Here is a 13,591-nt window from a genome sequence, read left to right as displayed (position 1 = left end):
TGGGTTAAACAAATTCGTACACGGTATTTATCAATTTAACTCTAGAATTAAAGGATATACAAGGAGAAACATCGTTTGACAACCTTTAAATAGTTTTAATAATTATCTCAAAAATTGTCGCTCTGATGCAAATAACTGCTGAGTTATCTACTCAAATTTGTTGAACAAAACGACTTACGTATTTTAAGCATGCTAACCTTTAGCCCGGTAAGTAAATTAAAAAAAAAACGCAATATGTAGGCTACACCAGAACGGAGCCGTCGAGTAACCAAAACAAATGGGTTAAACAAATTCGTACACGGTATTTATCAATCTAACTCTAGAATTAAAGGATATACAACGAGAAACAACGTTTGACAACCTTTAAACAGTTTTAATAACTATCTCAAAAATTGTCGCTCTGATGCAAACAACTGCTGAGTTATCTACTCAAATTTGTTGAACAAAACGAATTACGTATTTTAAGCATGCTAACCTTTAGCCCGGTAAGCAAATTAAAAAAAAAACGCAATATGTAGACTACGCGAGAACGGAGCCGTCGAGTAACTAAAACAAATGGGTTAAACAAATTCGTACACGGTATTTATCGATTTAACTCTAGAATTAAAGGATATACAACGAGAAACAACGTTTGACAACCTTTAAACAGTTTTAATAACTATCTCAAAAATTGTCGCTCTGATGCAAACAACTGCTGAGTTATCTACTCAAATTGGTTGAACAAAACGAATTACGTATTTTAAGCATGCTAACCTTTAGCCCGGTAAGCAAATTAAAAAAAAACGCAATATGTAGGCTACACGAGAACGTAGCCGTCGAGTAACCAAAACAAATGGGTTAAACAAATTCGTACACGGTATTTATCAATTTAACTATAGAACTAAAGGATATACAACGAGAAACAACGTTTGACATCCTTTAAATAGTTTTAATAACTATCTCAAAAATTGTCGCTCTGATTCAAACAATTGCTGAGTTATCTACTCAAATTTGTTGAACAAAACGACTTACGTATTTTAAGCATGCTCACCTTTAGCCCTGTAAGCAAATTAAAAAAAAAACGCAATATGTAGGCTACACGAGAACGGAGCCGTCGAGTAACCAAAAATAAATGGGTTAAACAAATTCGTACACGGTATTTATCGATTTAACTCTAGAATTAAAGGATATACAACGAAAAACAACGTTTGACAACCTTTAAATAGTTTTAATAACTATCTCAAAAATTGTCGCTCTGATGCAAATAACTGCTGAGTTATCTACTCAAATTTCTGTGGACATTTGAAAGAACAACTTAAGTCTAAAACTAAAATTTTACAGGAGAGCGAAAAAACACCTTTAGCTGCGTACAAAATCTTTGTTGTTAGTTATTAAATAGAAATAAAGCCATTATATATTGAAGCCATGATCTGCCGTACCTCTTTTAATAAAATTTCTTCTCTATATGTAACGGTTTCTTTTTAAATAAATTTCAAAAAAATTAAGTTCTTTTGCAAAACTGGTTTTAGAAAAAAATATCAACTTAAGTCACATAAGAGGTTTTACAAAAATCATTTCTTATAAAATTTTTAAATAATTTGGTTACGTAAGATGACTTGGGTTACTTTTGCAAACAGAATATTGGAAGAAAATCGACTTAAGTGAAGAGTCTAAAATTCATTTTTAATAGTAACAGACAAAATAAACCAAAAAACCAAAAGAAAACACATATATAACGTATAATAGGAAAGAAAATAAAATGATTTGATCCAATAATCTTAAAATGTGCATGCATATAATAATACATTGACAATTGTTTTAATTTCCATTGATTCAACTATAAGTTATTTTCTTCAATTTCATCCAAATCTGAATCAATTTCAACTTCATGTTGTCCTTCCACTTTAATATTTTGGTAAAAATTATGCAGCTCTGGTTTAATCAGTGGCAACATATCAAGTAAATCGCGCTTTTTGTTTACAGAAATCGGAAGAGGACCTGTATAACATTTTGAGGGCTCGATGTTTTGATTTCTTTTGCGTCGTGCACTTATGTTCAACTCCTTGAATGAATCGTCCATGTCAAGAGAATATTTGTACCGTATCAATCCAGGTTCCTTTTTTGCATACCGCAGCCACCTTACCAGCTTCCACTCAAACTTTTCACCTAAAAATACGAATAATGATTAAATAAATATAAGTAAATATAAAATAGTATAAAATACTAAAATACAAACCATTGGTGTTATTGCTTCTCCAGGTATATTTGTCTTTCATCAATGCATGAAAATTGTAGAAATCCTCCTGTTTCATGTCCTGAGTAATATACTTTTTGTTTGTAGCAGCAATTAAATTAGACCAGTCATGGGGATGCTGAATAGAAACAGAAGAGTTTCTTTTCTTCTTTTCTATTTGTGCGTGAACTGTATCACATTCTAGATGAGTATGACCAACAACAAGAAATTTGTGATCAATCATTTCAATTGTAGGATGATCTTCCAATACCTTTAGGAACATAGCACAAATAAATGAGTTACGGTTCTGACCAGTACAGGAATCGCTGTACAAAATGACATGCTTTATATTATTGGGTAAGCCTAGAAGACATTTATAAATGCAAGAGCCGATATCATTGGCTCCACGCTTCGCAATAGTTTCATGCCAAATATAGCAGTTAGCTTTATTGGTTGCACCATCATGAATAGTTAAATTGAAAGTCCACAAAGGACGTTTATAAAAAAAAATAGAAGCTTTCAAATAAGGCGTTGGCAGACACTGCTGAAGGTCAAAAGAAAACATTTTCACAGACTTATCTTGTAGAGAAAGTTCTTTGTCCCTTTTCTTGCAAGCGTAGGCAAAATCAGCAGCATCGTGGTGCTTTTGTAATTGTAATTTAATCTCAGCTTTTTCCTCTATATTCTCTGTGTTTTTAATTTTTTCTTTTAATATCTCACATTGAGTGCATAAATCAAGCTGGGGCTTTTTAAATTTAATATCTAGAGTTTTAAATATCTCCTGAAATTTAGTTTCTGATACCGGATTAGAAATATTTTCTGTATATAATCTATAAAGTGAAGCCAGATTAAGGCCTCGTTGGAAATAGAGCTTGGTAGTATGACGTCGGCTGTAATGACTTTCATATTTTGGAATACTGTTTATGAAGTTCAAAACTTCATTATGCTTTTCAATTGTTAGTTTGTTGATTGGGACACGCTGTCCCCGGCGGTCATCGGGAATAACTCCACCGTATTCCTGTTTTATTTTGTATTTACAAACAGTTTTGATTCTTTGTTCAGTTTCACCATACAATTGAAGAAAGCATTTTTTGCAAACTTTTGTTTTTTCGCCGTTAGTTTCAAAATGATAAATATAGACGTACTCCCGTTTATTAGGATTTGCAAGGGTTGACGTTTTTTTATGTTGAACTTCAATTAAGTTTGACAATATTTGCCGACGTGAACTATAGTCGCCTGTACTATAATAACTTCTTAAAAGGCTGGTTTGTTGTTCTTCGCTAATTTTTGTTTTACATTTCATTCTACATTCCCCCAGTACGCATACATTTATGTCAGTCATGCAGTTACTTATAGATTTTTTGTACTCCTTGTTAATATTTCTGCCTGGTGTTTTACTTCGTTTTACCAATTCAGTTGGAGTAGAAAAAATGTCGGCCTCATTCAAACCGGGTGAGTCGAAATTGTTAATGTTTGACTCTAATGCTTTTCCCATAACCTGTATGCTTTCAGTGGTGGAGTTTAGCCCCGAAGCACCACTTGAAGGGATAAAATCTGAATCAAGAAAATCAGTTTCATGAAAGGCGTCCTCTTCAGACTCGGTTTCACTTATAAATCCATCAGAAACCTTAGACTGTATAGCTTCAGATGGAGACAGTGAAGATGTTCCTACTGCAGCAACACATGACGCGCTAGCTTCTATACAAAGGGGTGCTAAATCCGAGACCGTACCTTGAAGTTGCTGATCTTTCTACAAACTACTTTTAGTTGTTGTTTCTATCGAATTATGTGATAAAATGCTTGTGTCTATTTTTGGCAATTTTCTTGCCATATTCGCAAGAATTTGTCCTATTTTCATTGCAAAATATCTTATCTGACACTTTTTACTGATATTTGAATTTAATAGAAGCTACTAAGTGTAATTAAAATATCAACACTTTAAACGTTTTTACTCTAAAAATGTTCAGAGAATGCTCTTAGCAATACTTAAGTTATGTTGACACGACGAGAGTTGATTTATTACTAATTTTAAAATGAACCGACCTCCTTTTATGTTCGTATTATTTCATATTCTGCACGCGGAAAAGCACTTACACGGGATTAGGTTGATTTTCCAAAAGTGAATTAAACAAAAAAGGGAGCAACCTGAATTTACTTAAGTTGCTTTACCCAGCGGTAGTTAGAAACTTATTTCGAATATTTTTTACCATTTCTATCTTATATGACTTAAGTTGTTTTAGCAAATGCATTAGTGACAAATATTGAGTTAAGATGCTCTTACAGATTTCATATCTCCGTAAGTAGCCATGATATTATTACGGCGATTAGACAGAAATGACCGTCCCAAAAAAGTTTATTTATTATTAAAAAACTGGGAAATTTACTTACCTCGACTTAGGTTGTTCTTTCAAATGTCCACAGATTTGTTGAACAAAACGACTTACGTATTTTAAGCATGCTAACCTTTAGCCCGGTAAGCAAATTAAAAAAAAAACGCAATGTGTAGGCTACACGAGAACGGAGCCGTCGAGTAACCAAAACAAATGGGTTAAACAAATTCGTACACGGTATTTATCGATTTAACTCTAGAATTAAAGGATATACAACGAAAAACAACGTTTGACAACCTTTAAACAGTTTTAATAACTATCTCAAAAATTGTCGCTCTGATTCAAACAACTGCTGAGTTATCTACTCAAATTTGTTGAACAAAACGACTTACGTATTTTAAGCATGCTAACCTTTAGCCCGGTAAGCAAATGAAAAAAAAAACGTAATATGTAGGCTACACGAAAACGGAGCCGTCGAGTAACCAAAACAAATGGGTTAAACAAATTCGTACACGGTATTTATCAATTTAACTATAGAATTAAAGGGTATACAACGAGAAACAACGTTTGACATCCTTTAAACAGTTTTAATAACTATCTGAAAAATTGTCGCTCTGATGCAAACAACTGCTGAGTTATCTACTCAAATTTGTTGAACAAAGCGACTTACGTATTTTAAGCATGCTAACCTTTAGCCCGGTAAGCAAATTTAAAAAAACGCAATATGTAGGCTACACCAGAACGGAGCCGTCGAGTAACCAAAACAAATAGGTTAAACAAATTCGTACACGGTATTTATCGATTTAACTCTAGAATTAAAGGATATACAACGAGAAACAACGTTTGACAACCTTTAAACAGTTTTAATAACTATCTCAAAAATTGTCGCTCTGATGCAAACAACTGCTGAGTTATCTACTCAAATTTGTTGAACAAAACGACTTATGTATTTTAAGCATGCTAATCTTTAGCCCGGTAAGCAAATTAAAAAAAACGCAATATGTAGGCTACACGAGAACGGAGCCGTCGAGTAACCAAAACAAATGGGTTAAACAAATTCGTACACGGTATTTATCAATTTAACTCTAGAATTAAAGGATATACAACGAGAAACATCGTTTGACAACCTTTAAATAGTTTTAATAACTATCTCAAAAACTGTCGCCCTGATGCAAACAATTGCTGAGTTATCTACTCAAATTTGTTGAACAAAACGACTTACGTATTTTAAGCATGCTAACCTTTAGCCCGGTAAGCAAATTAAAAAAAAAACGCAATATGTAGGCTACACGAGAACGGAGCCGTCGAGTAACCAAAACAAATGGGTTAACCAAATTCGTACACGGTATTTATCAATTTAACTATAGAATTAAAGGATATACAACGAGAAACAACGTTTGACATCCTTTAAACAGTTTTAAAAACTATCTCAAAAATTGTCGCTCTGATGCAAACAACTGCTGAGTTATCTACTCAAATTTGTTGAACAAAACGACTTACGTATTTTAAGCATGCTAACCTTTAGCCCGGTAAGCAAATTGAAAAAAACGCAATATGTAGGCTACACCAGAACGGAGCCATCGAGTAACCAAAACAAATGGGTTAAACAAATTCGTACACGGTATTTATCAATTTAACTCTAGAATTAAAGGATATACAACGAGAAACATCGTTTGACAACCTTTAAACAGTTTTAATAACTATCCCAAAAATTGTCGCTCTGATGCAAACAACTGCTGAGTTATCTACTCAAATTTGTTGAACAAAACGACTTACGTATTTTAAGCATGCTAACCTTTAGCGCGGTAAGCAAATTAAAAAAAAAACGCAATATGTAGGCTACACGAGAACGGAGCCGTCGAGTAACCAAAACAAATGGGTTAAACAAATTCGTACACGGTATTTATCAATTTAACTATAGAATTAAAGGATATACAACGAGAAACAACGTTTGACATCCTTTAAACAGTTTTAATAACTATCTCAAAAATTGTCGCTCTGATGCAAACAACTACTGAGTTATCTACTCAAATTTGTTGAACAAAACGACTTACGTATTTTAAGCATGCTAACCTTTAGCCCGGTAAGCAAATTAAAAAAAAACGCAATATGTAGGCTACACGAGAACGGAGCCGTCGAGTAACCAAAAGAAATGGGTTAAACAAATGCGTACACGGTATTTATCAATTTAATCTAGAATGAAAGGATATACAACGAGAAACAACGTTTGACAACATTTAAACAGTTTTAATCACTATCTCAAAAATTGTCGCTCTGATGCAAACAACTGCCGAGTTATCTACTCAAATTTGTTGAACAAAACGACTTACGTATTTTAACCATGCTAACCTTTAACCCGGTAAGCAAATTAAAAAAAACACAATATGTAGTCTACAAGAGAACGGAGCCTTCGAGTAACCAAAACAAATGGGTTAAACAAATTCGTACACGGCATTTATCAATTTAACTCTAGAATTAAAGGATATACAACGAGAAACAACGTTTGACAACCTTTACCAGTTTTAATAACTATCTCAAAAATTGTCGCTCTGATGCAAACTACTGCTGAGTTGTCTACTCAAATTTGTTGAACAAAACGACTTACGTATTTTAAGCATGCTAACCTTTAGCCCGGTAAGCAAATTAAAAAAAACGCAACATGTAGGCTACACGAGAACGGAGCCGTCGAGTAACCAAAACAAATGGGTTAAACAAATTTGTATACGGTATTTATCAATTTAACTACAGAATTAAAGGATATACAACGAGAAACAACGTTTGACATCCTTTAAACAGTTTTAATAACTATCTCAAAAATTGTCGCTCTGATGCAAACAACTGCTGAGTTATCTACTCAAATTTGTTGAACAAAACGACTTACGTATTTTAAGCATGCTAACCTTTAGCCCGGTAAGCAAATTAAAAAAAAACGCAATATGTAGGCTGCACGAGAACGGAGCCGTCGAGTAACCAAAACAAATGGGTTATACAAATTTTTATATGGTATTTATCAATTTAACTACAGAATTAAAGGATATACAACGAGAAACAACGTTTGACATCCTTTAAACAGTTTTAATAACTATCTCAAAAATTGTCGCTCTGATGCAAACAACTGCTGAGTTATCTACTCAAATTTGTTGAACAAAACGACTTACGTATTTTAAGCATGCTAACCTTTAGCCCGGTAAGCAAATTAAAAAAAAAAAACGCAATATGTAGGCTACACGAGAACGGAGCCGTCGAGTAACCAAAAGAAATGGGTTAAACAAATTCGTACACGGTATTTATCAATTTAACTCTAGAATTAAAGGATATACAACGAGAAACAACGTTTGATAACCTTTAAACAGTTTTAATAACTATCTCAAAAATTGTCGCTCTGATGCAAACAACTGCTGAGTTATCTACTCAAATTTGTTGAACAAAACGACTTACGTATTTTAAGCAAGCTAACCTTTAGCCCGGTAAGCAAATTAAAAAAAAACGCAATATGTAGGCTACACGAGAACGGAGCTGTCGCGTAACCAAAACAAATGGGTTAAACAAATTCGTACACAGTATTTATCGATTTAACTCTAGAATTAAAGGATATACAACGAGAAACAACGTTTGACAACCTTTAAACAGTTTTAATAACTATCTCAAAAATTGTCGCTCTGATGCAAACAACTGCTGAGTTATCTACTCAAATTTGTTGAACAAAACGAATTACGTACTTTAAGCATGCTAACCTTTAGCCCGGTAAGCAAATTTAAAAAAAACGCAATATGTAGGCTACACGAGAACGGAGCCGTCGAGTAACCAAAACAAATGGGTTAAACAAATTCGTACACGGTATTTATCAATTTAACTATAGAATTAAAGGATATACAACGAGAAACAACGTTTGACATCCTTTAAATAGTTTTAATAACTATCTCAAAAATTGTCGCTCTGATGCAAACAATTGCTGAGTTATCTACTCAAATTTGTTGAACAAAACGACTTACGTATTTTAAGCATGCTAACTTTTAGCCCGGTAAGCAAATTAAAAAACAATGCAATATGTAGGCTGCACGAGAACGGAGCCGTCGAGTAACCAAAACAAATGGGTTAAACAAATTTGTATACGGTATTTATCAATTTAACTACAGAATTAAAGGATATACAACGAGAAACAACGTTTGACATCCTTTAAACAGTTTTAATAACTATCTCAAAAATTGTCGCTCTGATGCAAACAACTGCTGAGTTATCTACTCAAATTTGTTGAACAAAACGACTTACGTATTTTAAGCATGCTAACCTTTAGCCCGGTAAGCAAATTAAAAAAAAACGCAATATGTAGGCTACACGAGAACGGAGCCGTCGAGTAACCAAAACAAATGGGTTAAACAAATTCGTACACGGTATTTATCAATTTAACTCTAGAATTAAAGGATATACAACGAGAAACATCGTTTGACAACCTTTAGATAGTTTTAATAACTATCTCAAAAATTGTCGCTCTGATGCAAATAACTGCTGAGTTATCTACTCAAATTTGTTGAACAAAACGACTTACGTATTTTAAGCTTGCTAACCTTTAGCCCGGTAAGCAAATTAAAAAAAAAAACGCAATATGTAGGCTACACCAGAACGGAGCCGTCGAGTAACCAAAACAAATGGGTTAAACAAATTCGTACACGGTATTTATCAATCTAACTCTAGAATTAAAGGATATACAACGAGAAACATCGTTTGACAACCTTTAAATAGTTTTAATAACTATCTCAAAAAATGTCGCTCTGATGCAAATAACTGCTGAGTTATCTACTCAAATTTGTTGAACAAAACGACTTACGTATTTTAAGCATGCTAACCTTTAGCCTGGTAAGCAAATTAAAAAAAAACGCAATATGTAGGCTACACCAGAACGGAGCCGTCGAGTAACCAAAACAAATGGGTTAAACAAATTCGTACACGGTATTTATCAATTTAACTCTAGAATTAAAGGATATACAACGAGAAACAACGTTTGACAACCTTTAAACAGTTTTAATAACTATCTCAAAAATTGTCGCTCTAATGCAAATAACTGCTGAGTTATCTACTCAAATTTGTTGAACAAAACGACTTACGTATTTTAAGCATGCTGACCTTTAACCCGGTAAGCAAATTAAAAAAAAAACGCAATATGTAGGCTACACGAGAACGGAGCCGTCGAGTAACCAAAACAAATGGGTTAAACAAATTCGTACACGGTATTTATCAATTTAACTATAGAATTAAAGGATATACAACGAGAAACAACGTTCGACATCCTTTAAACAGTTTTAATAACTATCTCAAAAATTGCCGCTCTGATGCAAACAACTGCTGAGTTATCTACTCAAATTTGTTGAACAAAACGACTTACGTATTTTAAGCATGCTAACCTTTAGCCCGGTAAGCAAATTAAAAAAAAACGCAATATGTAGGCTACACGAGAACGGAGCCGTCGAGTAACAAAACAAATGGGTTAAACAAATTCGTACACGGTATTTATCAATTTAACTATAGAATTAAAGGATATACAACGAGAAACAACATTTGACATCCTTTAAGCAGTTTTAATAACTATCTCAAAAATTGTCGCTCCGATGCAAACAACTGCTGAGTTATCTACTCAAATTTGTTGAACAAAACGACTTACGTATTTTAAGTATGCTAACTTTTAGCCCGGTAAGCAAATTAAAAAAAACGCAATATGTAGGCTACACGAGAACGGAGCCGTCGAGTAATCAAAACAAATGGGTTAAACAAATTCGTACACGGTATTTATCAATTTAACTCTAGAATTAAAGGATATACAACGAGAAACATCGTTTGACAACCTTTAAACAGTTTTAATAACTATCTCAAAAATTGTCGCTCTGATGCAAACAACTGCTGAGTTATCTACTCAAATTTGTTTAACAAAACGACTTACGTATTTTAAGCATGCTAACCTTTAGCCCGGTAAGCAAATTAAAAAAAAACGCAATATGTAGGCTACACGAGAACGGAGCCGTCGAGTAACCAAAACAAATGGGTTAAACAAATTCGTACACGTTATTTATCAATTTAACTATAGAATTAAAGGATGTACAACGAGAAACAACGTTTGACATCCTTTAAACAGTTTTAATAACTATCTCAAAAATTGTCGCTCTGATGCAAACAACTGCTGAGTTATCTACTCAAATTTGTTGAACAAAACGACTTACGTATTTTAAGCATGCTAACCTTTAGCCCGGTAAGCAAGTTTAAAAAAAAACGCAATATGTAGGCTACACGAGAACGGAACCGTCGAGTAACCAAAACAAATGGGTTAAACAAATTCGTACACGGTATTTATCAATTTAACTCTAGAATTAAAGGATATACAACGAGAAACAACGTTTGACAACATTTAAACAGTTTTAATAACTATCTCAAAAATTGTCGCTCTAATGCAAACAACTGCCGAGTTATCTACTCAAATTTGTTGAACAAAACGACTTACGTATTTTAAGCATGCTAACCTTTAACCCGGTAAGCAAATTAAAAAAAACGCAATATGTAGGCTACACGAGAACGGAGCCGTCGAGTAACCAAAACAAATGGGTTAAACAAATTCGTACACGGTATTTATCAATTTAACTCTAGAAATAAAGGATATACAACGAGAAACAACGTTTGACATCCTTTAAACAGTTTTAATAACTATCTCAAAAATTGTCGCTCTGATGCAAACAACTGCCGAGTTATCTACTCAAATTTGTTGAACAAAACGACTTACGTATTTTAAGCATGCTGACCTTTAACCCGGTAAGCAAATTAAAAAAAAACGCAATATGTAGGCTACAAGAGGACGGAGCCGTCGAGTAACCAAAACAAATGGGTTAAACAAATTCGTACACGGTATTTATCAATTTAACTATAGAATTAAAGGATATACAACGAGAAACAACGTTTGACATCCTTTAAACAGTTTTAATAGCTATCTCAAAAATTGTCGCTCTGATGCAAACAACTGCTGAGTTATCTACTCAAATTTGTTGAACAAAACGACTTACGTATTTTAAGCATGCTAACCTTTAGCCCGGTAAGCAAATTAAAAAAAAAAACGCAATATGTAGGCTACACGAGAACGGAACCGTCGAGTAACCAAAACAAATGGGTTAAACAAATTCGTACACGGTATTTATCAATTTAACTCTAGAATTAAAGGATATACAACGAGAAACAACGTTTGACAACATTTAAACAGTTTTAATAACTATCTCAAAAATTGTCACTCTGATGCAAACAACTGCCGAGTTATCTACTCAAATTTGTTGAACAAAACGACTTACGTATTTTAAGCATGCTAACCTTTAACCCGGTAAGCAAATTAAAAAAAACGCAATATGTAGGCTACACGAGAACGGAGCCGTCGAGTAACCAAAACAAATGGGTTAAACAAATTCGTACACGGTATTTATCAATTTAACTCTAGAATTAAAGGATATACAACGAGAAACAACGTTTGACAACCTTTACCAGTTTTAATAACTATCTCAAAAATTGTCGCTCTGATGCAAACAACTGCTGAGTTAACTACTCAAATTTGTTGAACAAAACGACTTACGTATTTTAAGCATGCTAACCTTTAGCCCGGTAAGCAAATTTAAAAAAAACGCAATATGTAGGCTACACCAGAACGGAGCCGTCGAGTAACCAAAACAAATGGTTTAAACAAATTCGTACACGGTATTTATCAATTTAACTCTAGAATTAAAGGATATACAACGAGAAACATCGTTTGACGACCTTTAAACAGTTTTAATAACTATCTCAAAAATTGTCGCTCTGATGCAAAAAACCTGCTGAGTTATCTACTCAAATTTGTTTAACAAAACGACTTACGTATTTTAAACATGCTAACCTTTAGCCCGGTAAGCAAATTAAAAAAAAAAAACGCAATATGTAGGCTACACGAGTACGGAGCCGTCGAGTAACCAAAACAAATGGGTTAAACAAATTCGTACACGGTATTTAACAATTTAACTATAGGATTAAAGGATATACAACGAGAAACAACGTTTGACATCCTTTAAACAGTTTTAATAACTATCTCAAAAATTGTCGCTCTGATGCAAACAACTTCTGAGTTATCTACTCAAATTTGTTGAACAAAACGACTTACGTATTTTAAGCATGCTAACCTTTAGCCCGGTAAGCAAATTAAAAAAAAAACAAAATATGTAGGCTACACGAGAACGGAGCCTTCGAGTAACCAAAACAAATGGGTTAAACAAATTCGTACACGGTATTTATCAATTTAACTATAGAATTAAAGGATATACAACGAGAAACAACGTTTGACATCCTTTAAACAGTTTTAATAACTATCTCAAAAATTGTCGCTCTGATGCAAACAACTGCTGAGTTATCTACTCAAATTTGTTTAACAAAACGACTTACGTATTTTAAACATGCTAACCTTTAGCCCGGTAAGCACATTAAAAAAAAAACGCAATATGTAGGCTACACGAGTACGGAGCCGTCCAGTAACCAAAACAAATGGGTTAAACAAATTCGTACACGGTATTTATCAATTTAACTATTGAATTAAAGGATATACAACGAGAAACAACGTTTGACATCCTTTAAACAGTTTTAATAACTATCTCAAAAATTGTCGCTCTGATGCAAACAACTGCTGAGTTATCTACTCAAATTTGTTGAACAAAACGACTTACGTATTTTAAGCATGCTAACCTTTAACCCGGTAAGCAAATTAAAAAAAAACGCAATATGTAGGCTACACGAGAACGGAGCCGTCGAGTAACCAAAACAAATGGGTTAAACAAATTCGTACAAGGTATTTATCGATTTAACTCTAGAATTAAAGGATATACAACGAAAAACAACGTTTGACAACCTTTAAACAGTTTTAGTAACTATCTCAAAAATTGTCGCTCTGATGCAAACAACTGCTGAGTTATCTACTCAAATTTGTTGAACAAAACGACTTACGTATTTTAAGCATGCTCACCTTTAGCCCTGTAAGCAAATTAAAAAAAAACGCAATATGTAGGCT

General features: G+C 33.5%; 1 protein-coding gene across 1 annotated transcript; it reads right to left on the bottom strand.

The window, feature by feature from the left end:
- Positions 1-1,816: 1,816 nt before the first annotated feature.
- On the bottom strand, positions 1,817-2,899 carry LOC137236290 (uncharacterized; the record flags this gene model as incomplete). The annotated part of the gene is made up of 2 exons (XM_067758835.1): positions 1,817-2,145; positions 2,216-2,899. Coding segments are annotated over 2 exons (1,013 nt in total), but the record flags the coding sequence as incomplete, so codon positions are not given.
- Between the last annotated feature and the right edge of the window lie 10,692 nt (positions 2,900-13,591).

The sequence above is a fragment of the Eurosta solidaginis genome, unplaced genomic scaffold, assembly GCF_040869045.1.
Source record: "Eurosta solidaginis isolate ZX-2024a unplaced genomic scaffold, ASM4086904v1 ctg00001683.1, whole genome shotgun sequence".
Lineage (NCBI taxonomy): Eukaryota > Metazoa > Arthropoda > Insecta > Diptera > Tephritidae > Eurosta > Eurosta solidaginis.
The sequence above is the reverse complement of the archived record's forward strand: the minus strand, read 5'-3'. Positions and strand labels throughout refer to the sequence as shown.